Raw genomic sequence first — 19,874 nt, 5'->3', positions numbered from 1 at the left:
AGCCAGCAAGAGTGGGCAAGCTTACAGGTGCTCAGGGGTTCTGGTGGAATTTGTTGCCCAGTGGGACAGGTGGCGAGGGGGCAGAAACAATGAGGAATAACATGGTCACATCCTGTTCTATTTTAAAGAAGGCAGTTGCATTTACGTATTCCCTTTGTAATACATAAACTCCCGATGAACATCTCAAAATATCAACTGTCTATTCTTCTGCATAGATGCTATCTGACCTGCTATGTTCCTCCAGCATTTTGTGTGTGTTACTCTTTTTGTCTATGCTGACTAAGGTAGCCCCATTTCCCAGCATGTGCCCCAGAGCACCCACCATCTTGTTTAAAATGATGCAACACGATTCTTTAATCGACCAAAGAGAACCGGCTCATCCAGAAGGCCACAGATCCTACGGTGCAGTTCTCTCCTATCCCTGACCGAGTGTCTGCCTGTCTCAGGTACTGGGGTCCCAGTCGGAGGACTTCAATACCACCAGGTTTTGCCTCTGAGGTGAGAGTGTTGCATCTGGAGATTCAGCCTGAGGTTACAGCCGTTTGCCCGGGACACGATCTTGGTGAGGGTGGGGAGGGGGTGGATATCACTGCACCGCTCCTCACTGATCTAAAACTTGTGTAAACTTGTTCCCTGGTCATGTGTTCTGAAAGTAAACAACTAACACTTACAGATTAGGGAAGTGACTGGCGCTCAGATGTAAAATTTCAGACCATAAGTCCATAAGCCATAGGAACAGAATTAGGCCAATCAGCCCATCGAGTCTATTCTGCCATTGCATCATGATTAATTTGTTATCCCTTTCTCCTGTCTTCTCCCCATAACCCCCTACACCCTTGCTAATCAAGAACCTATCAACTTCTGCCTTGAATATGCCCAATGACTGGGCCTCCATAGCTGCCTGTGACAATGAATTCCACAGATTCACCACTTTCAGCCTAAAGAAATTCCTCCTCGTCTCTGTTCTAATGGGACATCCTTGTATTCTGAGGCTGTGCCCTCTGGTCCTAGACTCCCCCACTAGAGGGAACATCCTCTCCACATCCACTCTATCTAGTTCTTCAAATATTCAATAGGTTTCAATGAGGTCCTCCCTCATTCTCCTGAACTCTAGTGGGCAGAGCCCCAGAGCCATCAAATGCTCCTCACACACGAGAATCCATGACGGGGTGGAGGAGAATCAATGAGATTGTGAAGAGAATCCATGGACAAGGTGGAGGAGAATCAGTAAGATTCTCCTCACAATCTCATCGACCCTCCTCCACTCCACCCATGGATTCTCTTCACAGTCTCATCGACTCTCCTCCACTCCACCCACGGATTCTCCTCACAGTCTCATCGACCCTCCTCCACTCCACCCACGGATTCTCTTCACAGCCTCATCGACCCTCCTCCACTCCACCCACGGATTCTCTTCACAGTCTCATTGACCCTCCTCCACTCCACCCACGGATTCTCTTCACAGTCTCATCGACCCTCCTCCACCCCACCCATGGATTCTCCTCACAATCTCATCGACCTCCTCCACTCCACCCATGGATTCTCTTCACAGTCTCATCGACTCTCCTCCACCCCACCCACGGATTCTCTTCACAGTCTCATCGACTCTCCTCCACTTCACCCACGGATTCTCCTCACAATCTCATCGACTCTCCTCCACTCCACCCACGGATTCTCTTCATGGTCTCATCGACCCTCCTCCACTCCACCCACGGATTCTCTTCACAGTCTCATCGACCCTCCTCCACTCCACCCACGGATTCTCCTCACAATCTCATCGACCTCCTCCACTCCACCCAAGGATTCTCCTCACAATCTCATCGACCCTCCCCCACTCCACCCACGGATTCTCTTCACAATCTCATCGACCTCCTCCACTCCACCCACGGATTTTCTTCACGGTCTCATCGACCCTCCTCCACTCCACCCACGGATTCTCTTCACAGTCTCATCGACTCTCCTCCGCCCCATTCACTCACCTACAGTTGGGAAAATTTACAGGAGCCAGTGAACATGAGGGAATGCCGTGTGACCACAGGGAGAAGATGTAAACTCCCTACTGACATGACGGGAGATGAGGATTGAGCCAGATCACTGCGGCTGTGAGGTAGTGAACCTACTATCTGTGCCATTGTGCTGAGGGAACCTCAGGGCCGCATCTGATGAAAGCTGAGAGCGGGAGCAATTGGTATGGCATTGAGAACTTAAAGGCTATGCACTGGGAGTATAGAGAAATCTTATTAATATGTAGAAGGAGTGGGCAACTTTTCAAACATCCACCTCCCTGCTTCATCTGTGGACAAGTCTGCAGTTCCCTCAGTAACCATTTCTGAACCCACAAAACCAGAGCGGAAGTAAGTCATCCTTAATCCTAGAGAAAAAAATGGGAAATATTCCAGGATCCATGTAGACAGCTCATAGAATTATGGAATTGTACAGCTGAGAAACAGGCCCTTACAGCTTACCTCATCCATGCCAGACATGATGCTTATCATTACTAAATCCACTTGAACCATGTAGGTCTTATCGCTCCACTCCATTCCTTCCAAGTGTCTTTTAAATGTGGTGTCTGCCTTTACCTTGGGCAGCACAATCCAGATATTGATTGCCCTCTGTGTGAAAAAACTTACCTCTCAGATCAGCTTTAAGTTTCTCCCCTCTCACTTTAAGCCCCTCTCCTCTTGTTTTTGGCTTCCCTGCCCTGCGAAAAAAGATTCTAGCTATGTATATTACCTATATCCTTCATAAGTTTGTAAACCTCTATAAGATTTACAAAACTCTCCTCAGTGCTCCCACCATTGCCACCTGATAATCATCTTCCAGCCACTCTGAGTGAGTTGGTCAGCTTGTCCCTGGTGAACGGGAAACATGTATCTCTTGGACATTTCTCATTTGTTGCACCCTACTTGTTGCTGATGGTCACAAGCTTTACAGGCATGTTGGCATGTTGTGAGCTACCAATATTTCCTTCTCACTATTTTTTTTATCACTCAACCTTTGGTCATCTTGCAATCAATAATATGCTGCCTTATTTATAATTCCTTACAGTGGTACTTCTTAGTTAGATTGACAAGAAAGACAAAGAAGCAAACTTTACAAGCTTCGAGATTCAGTAAATGATTTTTCTTTCCTTTATTGAAGGTCATGAGATCATATTGCCATGCAGAAACTATTGTTCCAAGAGACAATTGTGAACAGGATTATGAACTATTAATTCAACGGTTTAAACATTTCTTCCCCCAGGCAGTTAATCTGATCAACCATTTTAGTTGGCCCCCACCCCACCCCACACCCGCTACCTGTTACCCTCAGTCACTGCACTTTAGACCACTGTTTATAATGCTCTTTACATTGTAAATAGATGCTGCTATCGATGCATTTATGCACATTTAAAAGGTCAAATTTAATGTCAGAGAAATGTATACAATATACATCCTGAAATGCTTTCTCTTTGCAAACATTCACGAAAACAGAGAAGTGCCCCAAAGAATGAACAACAGTTAAATGTGAGAACCCCAAAGTCGCTCCCCAGCTCCCTCCTCCCGCGCGTAAGCGGCAGCGAGCAACCCTCCCTCCCCCCACCGTATCCGTACTTTAACTTTAATTTTTATTCTTTATTAATGTCGAATATTGTTTTTGTTGCATGCCATACTCTGACCAACCCACCACAGCAAATTCCTAATATGTGAAATTGAAAACGGCAAAGAAAGTTCATCCTTGAACTGAATATTAGAACAAATTCTAATGATCATCACCAGTGATTGTAAATGAACTGTTGAGAGTAGATTGTAATGCATGTTTGTGTTCTGACGGCTTTGGTTAGCAATTTGCCAAGTTTCCTGATCTCCAGTGTTGCCCATCAGTTGGCCTCAGCACCCTAGCACCCTCAGCATCCTGCATTGGCAGACATTATCACTATCCAGGCGCGTGCAGAACTCAGCAACGTCTTGACCCTCAGTGCTGGTCTACCATTCAATGAGTTAATTTTTGATCTGCACCAAAATTTCATTTTCTGATGTGCTCGATATCCCGATACCCTTGCCTTACAAAAACAAATTATGGCTCTCAACTTCAGAGGCTCCAACTGGTCCACACCCATTGTAGGCCGAGTCAGGGAGTCATAGAATACTACAGCGCAGAAACAGGCCCTTCAGCCCATCTAGTTTGTGCTGAACTGTTATCTGTCTATCTTCCAGCCACAGCACCTTGCAACCCTTGATTTAACCCCAGCCTAATCACGGGACAATTTACAATAACCAGTTAACCTACCGGTACATCTTTGGAGTGTGGTAGGAGACCGGAGCACCCGGAGAAAACCCACAAGGGGAAGATGACATCGGAAATGATCTCTGAACTCTGTTGCCCTGAGCTGTAATAGTGTCGCGTTAAGCGCAATGCTTCCGTATGTATTCTGCCAGTCCCATCGACCCGTACCTGGGTCTTAGCCATCCATATCCCTCCCATCCATGAACTTATCCAAAAATACATTCCAAGTTAATGTCAAAATCAAGTTGATTGTCATATGCACAAGTACATATGGGCAGGTATAATGCAAAACCTACTTTACAAAAGCTTCATAGGTACATTGCATCAGATACACACATTCACAAGTGATACCTACATTAAATACTAATAAATCCAAAGTCCACAGTTTCCACTTCCTTTGGGTGAAACATTCCTAGTTTTGTTTCTGAGCAGTCTATCTTGAATTATATCGTGTAAGGATTCCCTAAACAGAAGAAATCATTTCTCTGCATCCACCTTATTGAATCCTCTTCCTGCAACTGGTTCTAACTGTCTCACCCTGCTGACATGGATTGAACCACAAGAGTCTCTGAAGATGCAAGAAACATGCTGGAGGAACTCAGCAGGTCAGGCAGCATTTATGGATGCCATCTGATATCTGAATGGCCCATGAACACGTGAACTCTTTCTTTTCTCTCTTTTTGCACTACTTATTCATGTATTACTTTGCTTCAGCAGGACGTTGTATGCCAGCCCGCACCGGGTGTAACAAGATCAGTTCCTTCAGAGGGGAAAGTGGTAGAAGTGGTCCTGAGGGATTTCCCTTCTCCAACAGATTAAGCCCACCCATCATCGGCAGGCTGGGTTGCTCACCCGTTTGAGATCCTGCAGGGTCCTCGATCACGGTTCTTATTTCTAATGAGTCTTCTGTTCTCCAGGTTTGTGACATCTCAACGAGACCCAACCACTGACCCTGTGGTCCTGTGGCTGAACGGTGGCCCAGGGTGCAGCTCGTTGGACGGATACCTCTCTGAAAACGGACCTTTGCATGTAAGTCTTCCCATGGCTGGATAGTGCAGTTGGTGGCTCTAAGGTGTGGGTCGGTCACACGACATGGAATCAGGGCGAGAGGTTGAAACTTATTGACAGTGATGTGTTTGATTTCAGGTGGATGACAATGGGCAGACCCTCTACATTAACGAGTACAGCTGGAACAAGGTGGCCAACATGCTGTACCTGGAGTCTCCGGCTGGTGTTGGCTTTTCCTACTCCGATAGCGGAGACTACACCACCAACGATAAAGAGGTATTGTAGTCAATCTGTCCTGTCCCAGCCTGCCTAACCCTGCCCAGCTTCTATCACCTCAGTGAAGGAGGAAGTAGAGGTGAACAGTACAAAAGACACATCACCTGAGCACTAAGGTCCATTTTCTTCTTGAGCTGAACAGTTAACTCATCACATTATGCAGCTTGTGGAGCTGGTGTAGATCTACCTCCTTCACCTTGAAATCTTTACACATCCCAGCTTCTTCCTCTGGATAGCTTAGCCTACATTTCTTCTCCTCTCCCTTCCACCCCAATAATTCTGTTACCATTCTGGCTCTCATTTCTGCAGTAACTTACACCGAAATGCCTTATTACACTTCATACGATAGGGTGGTGATCATTGCTAGAAAGCTCCAACACCCAACCAACTAGATCATTCTTGTTTGTACATTGGCGGTAGCTCCCCAGGGGGATTTCTCACATCAGGTCCTTCCACAATGTAGTGTGCACATTTCAGAATTAGTATCAGCTTGCAATACATAAAATATATTATAACTTACAGTAAGATATATATAAGTAGTGCAAAAAGAGCAAAAATCGTGAGGTAGTGTTCATGGGTTCGTTAACCATTCTGAAATGTGATGGTGGAGGAGAAGAAACTGTTCTTAAAACATTGACAACAGGAATTCTGCAGATGCTGGAAATTCAAGCAACACACATAAAAGTTGCTGGTGAACGCAACAGGCCAGGCAGCATCTCTAGGAAGAGGTGCAGTCGACGTTTCAGGCTGAGACCCTTCGTCAGGACTTAAAACATTGAGTGTGTATATTCAGGCTTGTGTACCTCCTCCTTGGCAATAGCGATGAGAAACGTTTTTTTCTAGTAGTTTTTCTAACTACAGCACAATACACACGATGCTGTGCCAAACATGTACTTACTTTAGAAGAAGGATTGCCCTGGAAGGTGAGGGTCTTTAATTATGGATGCCACCTTTCTGAGCCTTTTGAAGATGTTGTCAATGTTTGGGGAGCTAGTGCCCATGATAGAACTAGCTGAGTTCATAACCCACCGCAGCTTTTCCCGATCCTGTGCAGTAGCCCCACCACACCACTCGGTGATGCAACCAATCAGAATGCACTCTACAGTACGTTTGCAGAAATTTGCCAGAGTCTTTGCTCACATACACGCTCTGTTCAAACTCCTAATATATTTGGAAGACCTACACTTGCCATGGGGAGAAGTTATGAAACAGGAAAAAGGGAGATCGGATGGACAGTTGAATCTGATTCATATTCATAGAACCATAGAACCATAGAAACTACAGCACAGAAACAGGCCTTTTGGCCCTTCTTGGCTGTGCCGAACCATTTTCTGCCTAGTCCCACTGACCTGCACACGGACCATATCCCTCCATACACCTCCCATCCATGTATCTGTCCAATTTATTCTTAAGTGTTAAAAAAGAACCCGCATTTACCAACTCGTCTGGCAGCTCATTCCATACTCCCACCACTCTCTGTGTGAAGAAGCCCCCCCTAATGTTCCCTTTAAACTTTTCCCCCCTCACCCTTAACCCATGTCCTCTGGTTTTTTTCTCCCCTTGCCTCAGTGGAAAAAGCCTGCTTGCATTCACTCTATCTATACCCATCATAATTTTATATACCTCTATCAAATCTCCCCTCATTCTTCTACGCTCCAGGGAATAAAGTCCTAACCTATTCAACCTTTCTCTGTAACTGAGTTTCTCAAGTCCTGGCAACATTCTTGTAAACCTTCTCTGCACTCTTTCAACCTTATTTATATCCTTCCTGTAATTTGGTGACCAAAACTGAACACAATACTCCAGATTCGGCCTCACCAATGCCTTATACAACCTCATCATAACATTCCAGCTCTTATACTCAATACTTCGATTAATAAAGGCCGATGTACCAAAAGCTCTCTTTACGACCCTATCTACCTGTGACGCCACTTTTAGGGAATTTTATATCTGTATTCCCAGATCCCTCTGTTCCAGTGCACTCCTCAGTGCCTTACCATTAACCCTGTATGTTCTACCTTGGTTTGTCCTTCCAACGTGCAATACCTCACACTTGTCTGCATTAAACTCCATCTGCCATTTTTCAGCCCATTTTTCCAGCTGGTCCAAATCCCTCTGCAAGCTCTGAAAACCTTCCTCGCTGTCTACTACACCTCCAATCTTTGTATCATCAGCAAATTTACTGATCCAATTTACCACATTATCATCCAGATCATTGATATAGATGACAAATAACAATGGACCCAGCACTGATCCCTGTGGCACACCACTAGTCACAGGCCTCCACTCTGAGAAGCAATTCTCTACTACCACTCTTTGGCTTCTTCCATTGAGCCAATATCTAATCCAATTTACCACCTCTCCATGTATACCTAGCGACTGAATTTTCCTAACTAACCTCCCATGCGGGACCTTGTCAAAGGCCTTACTGAAGTCCATGTAGACAATATCCACTGCCTTCCCTTCATGCACTTTCCTAGTAACCTCCTCGAAAAACTCCAATAGATTAGTCAAACATGACCTGCCACGCACAAAGCCATGTTGACTCTCCCTAATAAGTCCCTGTCTATCCAAATGCTTGTAGATTCTGTCTCTTAGTAGTCCCTCCAATAACTTACCTACTACCGACGTTAAACTTACCGGCCTATAATTTCTCGGATTACTTTTTGATCCTTTTTTAAACAACGGAACAACATAAGCCACTCTCCAATCCTCCAGGACCTCACCTGTAGACAGCGACATTTTAAATATTTCTGCCAGGGCCCCTGCAATTTCAACACCAATCTCCTTCAAGGTCCGAGGGAACACCCTGTCAGGTCCCGGGGATTTATCCACTTTAATTTTCCTCAAGATAGCAAGGACCTCCTCCTTTTCAATCTGTACAGTTTCCGTGATCTCACTACTTGTTTCCCCTAATTCCATAGACTTCATGCCAGTTTCCTTAGTAAATACAGACGCAAAAAACCTATTTAAGATCTCCCCCATTTCCTTTGGTTCCGCACATAGGCGACCACTCTGATCTTCAAGAGGACCAATTTTATCCTTTACAATCCTTTTACTCTTAATATACCTGTAAAAGCTCTTTGGATTATCCTTCACTTTGACTGCCAATGCAACCTCATGTCTTCTTTTAGCCCTTCTGATTTCTTTCTTAAGTATTTTCTTGCACTTCTTATACTCCTCAAGCACCTTATTTACTCCCTGTTTCCTATACATGTCATACAACTCCCTCTTCTTCTTTATCAGAGTTGCAATATCCCTTGAGAACCAAGGTTTCTTATTCCTATTCACTTTGCCTTTAATCCTGACAGGAACATACAAATTCTGCACTCTCAAAATTTCTCCTTTGAAGGCTTCCCACCTACCGATCACATTCTTGCCAGAGAACAACCTGTCCCAATCCATGCTTTTTAGAACCTTTCTAATTTCTTCAAATTTGGCCTTCTTCCAGTTAAGAACCTCAACCCTAGGACCAGATCTATCCTTGTCAGTAAGGCTTTGGCTGATTGCTCCTGACTTCAGCTCCACTTTCTTGCCCTACTTCCAGTACAATTGAAATTTTACCTTCGCTTTTCTATATTCAGTGACTGCACCACCCGAGCTCGCGGTGAAGTCCGAAGACTCATGACCCTTTGAGAGTGTAAATTCTTCAGTAAATAAAAGGAGCTACTGGAGGAACTCACCTGACCAGACAAGATCCATAGAATGCGATGGACCGTCGACATTTTGGGTTGAGACATTTCATCTGAACTTGGTGATCTTGACCTGAAACATTAACTGTCCATTTCCCTCCACAGAAGCTACCTGACCTGCTGTGTTCCTCCAGCAGCTCCTTTCTCACTCCAGATTTCAGCATCCTCAGTCTCCTCTCTGTTAATGGTCTGAAACTATGCTCCATAGTTCTAATTTCCCCCATCATAGGATTCATTGAAGAAGGGGAGCAGCACTTACCCATAGGGCTTTGCATTGCATTATAGTGGAACTAAACAGAGCACTTTGGGGAAGAAACACTGTTTAAACAAACATTATATAAATGACTTCAATGTTAGACAAGTAGCAAGTACTAAGTGCTCTCACTTCCAGTATTTAATCTGGTGGAAAAATCCATCCTTTTTTGTTATCTCTGGTAAATACATTTTATGTTCTTCCATTAATCCTTGGGAAAATACAGAGAAATAAATTTTTAATCTGTCAGTCTCAAAATGTGATGCCTCCCTGGTGTAACTACTGTTTCAAATACCCATTAAGGATCTCCCTTATGTTACCTGCACATTCCCTATCTTACTTGTTAAGTAGTTTAAACAAAGCTGTTGGTGCAATTTTCCTCTTAAAATGGTTTGCTTGTTTTAGAGTTTGTGTCAATATTGAGCTCATTAATGGGGTTGTTTGCCAATTACTGTGGACGAGGCACCTTACAATTGGGACTTCAATCCCTACAGTGGAACCCAAGCTGTAAAGCCAAAGATTGCTCACTGAAGTTAGAATATGTTGATGTGACTGGAGTTTACTGCCAGTGATACTGGCAGCTGTTACCCCAGACATCCCGAAGACCTTATATCCATGTCCCGATGAAACGTAGGCTGTTTATTCCTCTCCAAGGATGCAGCTGACCGGCTGAGGTCCCTCAGCATTTTGTGTGTTTTGCTCTGGATTTCCAGCATTCGTTTGCTGAATCTCTTGTGTTTATATCCTTATATCCACTTTTAACTTTTCAGCATAGTCTTAACCCACAGCTCTGTATCCACCCCACCCCGCTCCCACAGGTTGCCGAGAACAACTACCTGGCTCTGCAGGACTTCTTCAGGAAATTCCCTGAGTTTGCAAGCAATGAGTTCTATGTGTTTGGTGAAAGCTATGCTGGGGTTTACGTTCCATCACTGAGTCTCAAGATCGCAGAGGGCTCAGCACAAATCAACTTGAAGGTACCTGTTTTTTGTTTCAACGTGTCCAGCCGTCTTTGCACCCCTCTGGCCCAGTGTCGTCTTTCTTGAAAGCTGTGTCCTGGCTGTGGTGTGGATTGCCACCCTCTCCTCACATCCTGATGTGGGATTGAGGAATTGGGCTGGTGGGAGAGAACAGGGAGCAGACACACTTCACCACTACCCAAAGCCCCTTTTAACCAACAAAACGCCTTTTGGAATGCAGCTTTGAGAAACACAGAACCAGTTTCTGCACAGACAAACCCCACAAAAGATCAGAGATAATCGATCTGTTCATCTTTTTTGGTGGCAAATATTGAAGCAATCAGATGCTTCTTGACGACTGATACTGGGGTTTTTGGAGTAGTCGAGAGTGACGCATAGTTTTGAATGGTCAACAACTCCTCCAATCAGATAGGTCATGCAGTGAGATAGACCCAGTCTAGTGCTGATATAGGTCCCATAGCATCTGAGGCTCCATCCTGACCCCACCAGGCCTCAGATTTTTTACAGCCAGTTTGAATCATTCTTTTCATTTACGTCTGTGGTAGAAACAGCTCAGGCCTGTTCCCAGAGACTCACTATGTCAGAATCTCAAAAGATTTATCATCACTGACTTAGATGATGTGAAATTTGGTGTTTTGAGGCAGCAGTACAAAGCAGACATAAAATTACTATAAATTACACAAAAAGTAAATAGCACAAAAAAGGAATAACAAAGTAGTATTCACGGACCATTCAGAAATCTGATGGTGAAGAGAAAGAGCCTTTTCCTAAAACGCTGAGTGTGAGACTTCAGGCTCCTGTATCTCCTCCCTGAGGGTAGTTAGGAGAAGATGTACCTATTGTCCATCCCTGGGAGGGATAGGAAGTGTGTGTGTGTGTGTGCACACATGCACATGTGGCTGCCATTGGTGGGGGCTCAGCGAAAGGGAATGTGTCCACATCATCTTCGGACATAAAGACCTGTGTTCCCATGATTGTCTTTACACCCCAGGTTGCACACTCAGCCCGGTAATCACTGTGATAATATGGGACTTGGCCAGTCAAGCATCAACAAGCAACCAAATCTTTTTAGATATGACCCACCATGCAGAACCCGTAAAGAGATATGGCACAGAAACAAGCCATTAAGCCCATCAATTCTGTGCAATTATCAACCAGCCAGTTGCCCTATACAATTTTTACTCTCCCCGTTTTCCCATCGGTTGCCCCAGATTCTACCTTCATCTACATAGTGGGGCAATCTACAAGACCTTTCTAACCCATGAACCCACACACCTTTGGGATATTGGAAGAAACTAGAGCATCTGGAGGGTGTAAAGGGAGACCATGTGATCAGAAGGAGAAGGTGCAGACTCCATACAGATAGGACAGATATTCAGGTTTGAATCCTGGTCCTACTGGCTGTTCCACTGTGCCACCCCAAGGTACCAGAACACACTGCAGGCACAGAGTGTGAACTCAACACGCCCAGTTTATGGTGGACTCTATAGTGAAGCTGTGTCCTGTTTCTTTCAGGGTTTTGGAGTTGGCAATGGAATGAGCAGCGAGCGTCTTAACGATCAGTCACTTGTTTACTTTGCCTATTACCATGGCCTCATCGGGGACACGTAAGTTTTGTATAATTGGTCTCTACCATTCCCCCATCGCTTTGTGGCAAAGGCTCAATGCATGATGAACCGTTCCCCTGCCCCTGCTCCAGCTCTGACCAGCACCGTGTGCTGGAGGTGGCTCCTGCTGCAGCATACTGGCTGTGCAGTTCCTTCCTGCCGCCGCAGCCGCAGACACGTGGAATGGCTTCCTGCTGCTCTCTAGCAGGACTTTGGGTGGGACCCACACCAGGAAAGGGCTGGCACCTTCGCATCATGTTGTTTCCATTGTCTTGTGATGGGTGAATGTCAAAGCCAACTCATTAAATTTCTATCTGTTTACCCTGAGAACAGTTAAAAGCTGCTCAGACATTTTGTGGGTCTAGGTACTGGATACAGAGTGAGGGAAGTAAGTAGAAAAGCTTGGTCTAAACTTGGTCTAAATTAGAAAAAAGAGAAAATCTACAGATGCTGGAACATCAACTGTACTCTTTTCCATTGATGCTGCCTGGCCTGCTGAGTTCCTCCAGCATTGTGTGTGTGTATTGCTTGGTCTAAATTAGCTTTCCTTTCAAAGGTTGCTCTTTGTTGGAAGCTGTTTTTGGGAAATGATCAGGGAGATTGGATAAAGATGTGATCACACTGCAGAGCAGGCAGGGGAACTTGCCTGCTGGATGGAGTGCTTCAGTTTTCAGGTTCATTTTCTTTGGAGCGCACACGGTTACGTTTGATAAATAACAAACTATAAGGGACGCATGAAGATAGCTGGTAAGAAATGCTTTCCTAAATCGGAGGGGCTTAAAGCCAGGGGACGGGGGGCTAAGGGAAAGGTTAGGAGTTTTCAAGGGACTTGAGGAAGAATTTGGAATCTGGAACACATTGTCTGAGCAAGTGATAGAGACAAGTACCCTCACAATATTTAACAAGTACTTGGCAAGTATGTTCTCCTTTGCCCTTTCTGCTTTGCATAGGGATCACTCTCTTAATTTCTCCCCATCCCCCCCCGGCACTCTCCTCTGTAACCACAAGTGCTGTAACACAGTCCCCACATCTCCTCCCTCATCACCATTCAGGCTCCTAAACAGCCGTTGTAGGGGAGACAGGCACTTACATACAAATACTCAGACCTTATTTATTGTGTTAAATGCTTCTGATGTGACCCCCCCCCCCACATCGGTGTGGTCAGGTGCTAAAGTGGGGACCGATTTGATGAGGTCTGTCCACCATGGCTAGCTGGGGTTCCTGGTTGCCAGCTAATCCCAGTCAGTATTCAGTCTATCTCCACTCCATCTTTCAGTCCTGATGAAGCCTCACCCTCAATTATTCACTTCCCGTCATATATGCTGCCTAACGTGCTGAGAGGTTTTAAAACTCATTTACGGGATGTGGGTGTTGCCAGCTAGGCCAGCATTTATTGCCCATCCCTAGTTGCCCTTGAGAAGGTGGTGACGAGCTGCCTTCTTGAACCGCTGCAGTCCCTGAGGTGTAGGTACACCCACAGAGCTGTTAGGGAGGGAATTCCATGATCTTGACCCAGCAACAATGAAGGAATGGCGACGATGCCAAGTCAGGATGGTGAGTGACTTGGAGGGGGATTTCCAAGTGGCGGTGTTCCCAGGTATCTGCTGTTCTCATCCTTCTGGATGGGAGTGGTCGTGGGTCTGGAAGGTGCTGCCTTAGGAACTTCGGTGTGTTGTTGCAGTGCATCTTGTAGATAGTCCCTTCAGACTTTTGTGTTTGTTGCTCCTGATTCCAGCATCTACAGTGTCGTGTCTCCAGGGATATGAATGATAAAGCATAGAGCATTACAGGGTTAGGGTTTGGCAATGCTAGGATTATGGGGTGTATCTCCCAGTTAGCTGGGGTGCAGCATAGGGTTAGTTGGGATGTAGCTTTGGGTAAGGATGGGTAAGTGTGTGTGGGGTGGAATGTATGGAGGTGTATGTGGGGTCGAGGGGATGTGTGCTGCCTAGCCGGTATGGGGAAAGGTACCTAGGTGCACTATTTTGTTGTGCAGGATGATGGGGGGTGCCACTCGAGGTGGTTTGAGTTGGGGGAGCGACCTGGGGTCTGGGTATAAGTACATGGGGTCAGCAAGGGTGTGTGTTGCCTGGCAGGTTTGGGGAGAGGATTCCATTACATGCCAGGTGCCTAAAAATGTGATCAGTACAGATAAGTACTTGATAGTCAGCATAGAGAAGATGGGCCATTTCCGTTCTGTCCAACCATGGAGGGCTAAAGGATTCCCATTTTGTGCTCACCAGATGAAGGTGAGAAAATGGTGGCTGGGTGGAGAGAAGGGTTCCAGGGCCGTGTAGGGAGGAAGAACCTGGAGGTGTAAGGATGCATTAAGATGGAAGATAAGAAATGTGTGAGAAATTATGAGAGGGAACCTGTTTTCCCACAATCCTCACTCCACATTGAGCCTGCAACCAGTTTCATCCCATCTGTAATGAGAAACACTATAAATAGAAGTGACCAGATTGTTTTAAGAGGGAAAACCTGGGGCATGACCAGGCGCATTCTCTGCCTTAACATGTTCATTATCAGTGAAGAATGGCTGGTCTCCTGTATACATTCCTCTGTCTACTTTGATAGTAAAAGGCACTTTTAGCTCTGTAATTGTAGCTTCTCCAATATCGGACTGTGTGTTGTGGAAAGGCATAATCGCCCTCACACTTTGAGTGAACTCTTGGAAGTTCACAATGAGAAAACTGACAATTGATATTTAGATTTTGTAAACAGGGAAAAAATGCATCAACAAGGTTTAACAAAAAGAACGGCAGGTGCAAAATGCTATACCTATGGCAGAAGCATTGTCTAATTTATCCTAAATCACTATGGATCTAATCAGGTGTAAATCTCTATTAATGGCAATGCATTTACATACAGTGGCCATTTTATTAGCTACCTCCCGTGCCCAATAAAGTGGCCACTGAGTGTATGTTCATGGTCTTCTGCTATAGCTTATCCACGTCAAGCTTTGACATGTTGTGTGTTCAGAGATGCTCTTGCACACACCACTGTTGTAACGTGTGGTTATTTGAATTACTGTCACCTTCCTGTCAGCTTGAGCCAGTCTGGCCCTTCTCCTCTGGCCTCTCTCATTAACAAGGTGTTTTCACCCACAGAACTGCCCCTCACTGGATTTTTTTTGTTTTTTACCCCATTCTCTGTAAACCTTAGAGACTGCTGTGTGTGAAAATCCTAGGAGATCAGCAGTTTCTGAGATACTTAAACCACCCTGTCTGGCACCAACAATCATTCCTCAGTCTAAGTCTCATTTCTTCCTCATTCTGATGTTTGGTCTGAACAACAACTGAACCTCTTGACCATGTCTGCATGCTTTTATGCCCTGAGTTGCTGCCATGTGATTGGCTGATGAGATACTTGCATTAATGAGCTGGTGTAGAGGTGTACCTAATAAAGTGGCCACTGAGTGTAGCAAGCATCTTTAATATAGAGGATCATTCCATGATGTTTGAGTGGCGAAGGAACACAAACAAATAATGAGATAGTGGAAGATTAGCCAGCAGTGGTGAAGGAACGATGATATATTTCCAAGTCAGGATGGTGTGCGGCGTGGGGGTCAACTTCCAGCTGGTGGTGTTGTCCGTATTTTGCCGTCTTTGTGTTTCAGGAGGAAGTGGTGGTGGTTTTGGAAGGAGTGTGAGTGAGTAGATGGTACAAGCTGCTGTCGTGTGTTGGTGGTGGAGGGAGTGAATGGCTGTGCAAGGAGTGCTTGTCAAGCAGGTTGCTGTTTGTTATACGTCGCTGAGCTGTTGTGATGTTGGAGCTGCACTCATCCAGGCGAGTGGAGAAAGCTCCATCACGCTCCTTACTTGAGCTTAGTAGATGGTGGACAGGCTTTGAGTACTTGCCACCCCTGCTCTTGCAATCACTTTGTGTATATAGCTCCTCCAGCTCAGTTGCTGTTTAGTTGTAAACACAGGACATCAATAGTGGGGGTTCAGTGATGGCAATGCTATTGAATGACAGATTGAGAGCTGGATTTTGTCTGGCTGGATACCGTCACTGCCTGGTGTGGATGTTACTGCCACCTATCAGCCCAGGCCTGGTTGTTGTCCAGGTCTTGCTGCATTTGGTCTTGAACATTGTGCAAGCACCAGCAATGATACATTCCTGGGACCTGACAATCGAAGAAAGGTGATTGATGAAGATTGGGCCTGGGGCACTAGCCTGTAGAACTCCTGCAGAGATGTCCTGTAGCTGAAGTGATTGACCCCCAACCACCACAACCATCTTCCTTTGTGCTAGGTTTCATTCCAATAGAGAGTTTTCCCTGCGATCCCCATTGGTTCCAGTTTAGTCAGGGCTCCTTAATACCAAACTCAGTCAAATGCTGCCTTAACAGCATGAACATTGATTCCTTTAACTTCCAGTCATTTCTCCCCCTCCCCTTTCTCTTTTACATTCCCCATTCCCTTCCCTCCCCTCACCTGCCCATCTGGTGCCCCTCCTCCTTTCGTTTCTCCCATGGTCACTCTCTTCTCCTATCAGTTTACTTCTTCTTCTCTTCCACCTATCACCTCCCAGCTTCTCACCTCATCCAACCCTCTCCCACCCAGCCATCTTCCCCTTCACCTGGTTTCATCTATTACCTACCAGCTTGTACTCCTTCACCTCCCCCCCAACCTTCTTATTCTGGCATCTTCCCCCTTCCTTTCCAGTCCTGATGAAGGGTCTTGGCCCCAAACGCCCACTGCTTTTTTCCTTCCTTAGATGCTGCTAGACCTGCTTGAGTTCCTCCAGCATTTTGTGTGTGTTACTCTGGACTTCCGGCATCTGCAGAATCTCTTGTGTTTGTGAATTAATGTCAAGGCCAGATGACCTCATCTCTGGAGTTTCGCTCTTCGGTTCATGTTGGATGCTGGTGGTTATGAACTAAGGAGCTGAGTGACTTTGGCACAACCCTAACTAAGTTTCTGTGAGCGAGTAGTTGCTAAGTAAGTTCCACTTGCTAGCAGAAGGCAGACTAGACAGGTTAATAGTTGGGCACAGACTGGATGGGCCAAAGGTGGTGTTCTATAACTCTGTATTGAATGTTTCTGTCCTGTTTTATAACTCTGTGATTCAATGTTTTGGTAAGTGGCCAAGTTGGATTTATCCCACTTTTTGTCGGCAGAACATTTCTGGTCATTTTTCTGATTTGTTGGCTATGATTAAAGATGAGCTTTATTTGTCACATGTGCATCGAAACATACATTGAAATACATGGTTTGTGTCAACGACCAATGAGGTCCAACACTGCGCAAGTGTTGTCATGCTTCATGTACCAACACCATATGTTTACAACTCTCTAACCCCAACCTGTTCACAACTCACCCGCCCCGACCTGTTCACAACTCTCTAACCCCAACCTGTTCACAACTCACTCGCCCCAACCTGTTCACAACTCTCTAACCCCAACCTGTTCACAACTCACCCGCCCCGACCTGTTCACAACTCTCTAACCCCAACCTGTTCACAACTCACTCGCCCCAACCTGTTCACAACTCTCTAACCCCAACCTGTTCACAACTCACTAACCCCAACCTGTTCACAACTCACTCGCCCCAACCTGTTCACAACTCACTAACCCCAACCTGTTCACAACTCACTAACCCCAACCTGTTCACAACTCACTAACCCCAACCTGTTCACAACTCACTAACCCCAACCTGTTCACAACTCTCTAACCCCAACCTGTTCACAACTCACTAACCCCAACCTGTTCACAACTCACTAACCCCAACCTGTTCACAACTCACTAACCCCAACCTGTTCACAACTCTCTAACCCCAACCTGTTCACAACTCACCCGCCCCGACCTGTTCACAACTCTCTAACCCCAACCTGTTCACAACTCACTCGCCCCAACCTGTTCACAACTCTCTAACCCCAACCTGTTCACAACTCTCTAACCCCAACCTGTTCACAACTCACTCGCCCCAACCTGTTCACAACTCTCTAACCCCAACCTGTTCACAACTCTCTAACCCCAACCTGTTCACAACTCACTAACCCCAACCTGTTCACAACTCACTAACCCCAACCTGTTCACAACTCACTAACCCCAACCTGTTCACAACTCTCTAACCCCAACCTGTTCACAACTCTCTAACCCCAACCTGTTCACAACTCACTCGCCCCAACCTGTTCACAACTCACTAACCCCAACCTGTTCACAACTCACTCGCCCCAACCTGTTCACAACTCTCTAACCCCAACCTGTTCACAACTCTCTAACCCCAACCTGTTCACAACTCACTAACCCCAACCTGTTCACAACTCACTAACCCCAACCTGTTCACAACTCACTAACCCCAACCTGTTCACAACTCACTAACCCCAACCTGTTCACAACTCTCTAACCCCAACCTGTTCACAACTCTCTAACCCCAACCTGTTCACAACTCTCTAACCCCAACCTGTTCACAACTCACTAACCCCAACCTGTTCACAACTCACTAACCCCAACCTGTTCACAACTCTCTAACCCCAACCTGTTCACAACTCACTCGCCCCAACCTGTTCACAACTCTCTAACCCCAACCTGTTCACAACTCTCTAACCCCAACCTGTTCACAACTCTCTAACCCCAACCTGTTCACAACTCACTAACCCCAACCTGTTCACAACTCTCTAACCCCAACCTGTTCACAACTCACTCGCCCCAACCTGTTCACAACTCTCTAACCCCAACCTGTTCACAACTCTCTAACCCCAACCTGTTCACAACTCACTAACCCCAACCTGTTCACAACTCACTAACCCCAACCTGTTCACAACTCTCTAACCCCAACCTGTTCACAACTCTCTAACCCCAACCTGTTCACAACTCTCTAACCCCAACCTGTTCACAACTCACTAACCCCAACCTGTTCACAACTCTCTAACCCCAACCTGTTCACAACTCTCTAACCCCAACCTGTTCACAACTCTCTAACCCCAACCTGTTCACAACTCACTAACCCCAACCTGTTCACAACTCTCTAACCCCAACCTGTTCACAACTCACTAACCCCAACCTGTTCACAACTCACTAACCCCAACCTGTTCACAACTCTCTAACCCCAACCTGTTCACAACTCTCTAACCCCAACCTGTTCACAACTCTCTAACCCCAACCTGTTCACAACTCACTAACCCCAACCTGTTCACAACTCTCTAACCCCAACCTGTTCACAACTCACTAACCCCAACCTGTTCACAACTCTCTAACCCCAACCTGTTCACAACTCACTAACCCCAACCTGTTCACAACTCACTAACCCCAACCTGTTCACAACTCACTAACCCCAACCTGTTCACAACTCACTAACCCCAACCTGTTCACAACTCTCTAACCCCAACCTGTTCACAACTCACTAACCCCAACCTGTTCACAACTCTCTAACCCCAACCTGTTCACAACTCTCTAACCCCAACCTGTTCACAACTCTCTAACCCCAACCTGTTCACAACTCACCCGCCCCGACCTGCTCAGAACTCACCCGCCCCGACCTGCTCACAACTCACCCGCCCCGACCTGCTCACAACTCACCCGCCCCCACCTGCTCACAACTCACCCGCCCCGACCTGCTCACAACTCACCCGCCCCCACCTGCTCACAACTCACCCGCCCCCACCTGCTCACAACTCACCCGCCCCCACCTGCTCACAACTCACCCGCCCCGACCTGCTCACAACTCACCCGCCCCGACCTGCTCACAACTCACCCGCCCCGACCTGCTCACAACTCACCCGCCCCGACCTGCTCACAACTCACCCGCGCCGACCTGCTCACAACTCACCCGCCCCGACCTGCTCA

At 46.3% G+C, this 19,874-nt stretch overlaps 1 protein-coding gene across 6 annotated transcripts in view; it reads left to right on the top strand.

Moving 5' to 3' along the window:
• Window positions 1–19,874, top strand: part of LOC134356063 (lysosomal protective protein-like) — a 53,683-nt gene that overhangs the window by 11,180 nt on the left and 22,629 nt on the right. For all 6 annotated transcript variants that reach the window (XM_063066597.1, XM_063066602.1, XM_063066599.1 and 3 more), the window contains 4 exons: window positions 5,184–5,295; window positions 5,413–5,550; window positions 10,314–10,472; window positions 11,991–12,082. In XM_063066597.1, coding sequence (XP_062922667.1) covers window positions 5,184–5,295; window positions 5,413–5,550; window positions 10,314–10,472; window positions 11,991–12,082 — 501 coding nt within the window. The remainder of the gene's footprint in view (window positions 1–5,183; window positions 5,296–5,412; window positions 5,551–10,313; window positions 10,473–11,990; window positions 12,083–19,874) is intronic.

This window comes from Mobula hypostoma, chromosome 14, assembly GCF_963921235.1.
Source record: "Mobula hypostoma chromosome 14, sMobHyp1.1, whole genome shotgun sequence".
NCBI classification, from domain to species: Eukaryota; Metazoa; Chordata; class Chondrichthyes; order Myliobatiformes; family Myliobatidae; genus Mobula; species Mobula hypostoma.
Note: the sequence above shows the minus strand (reverse complement) of the source record. Positions and strands in the feature narration are given on the sequence as shown.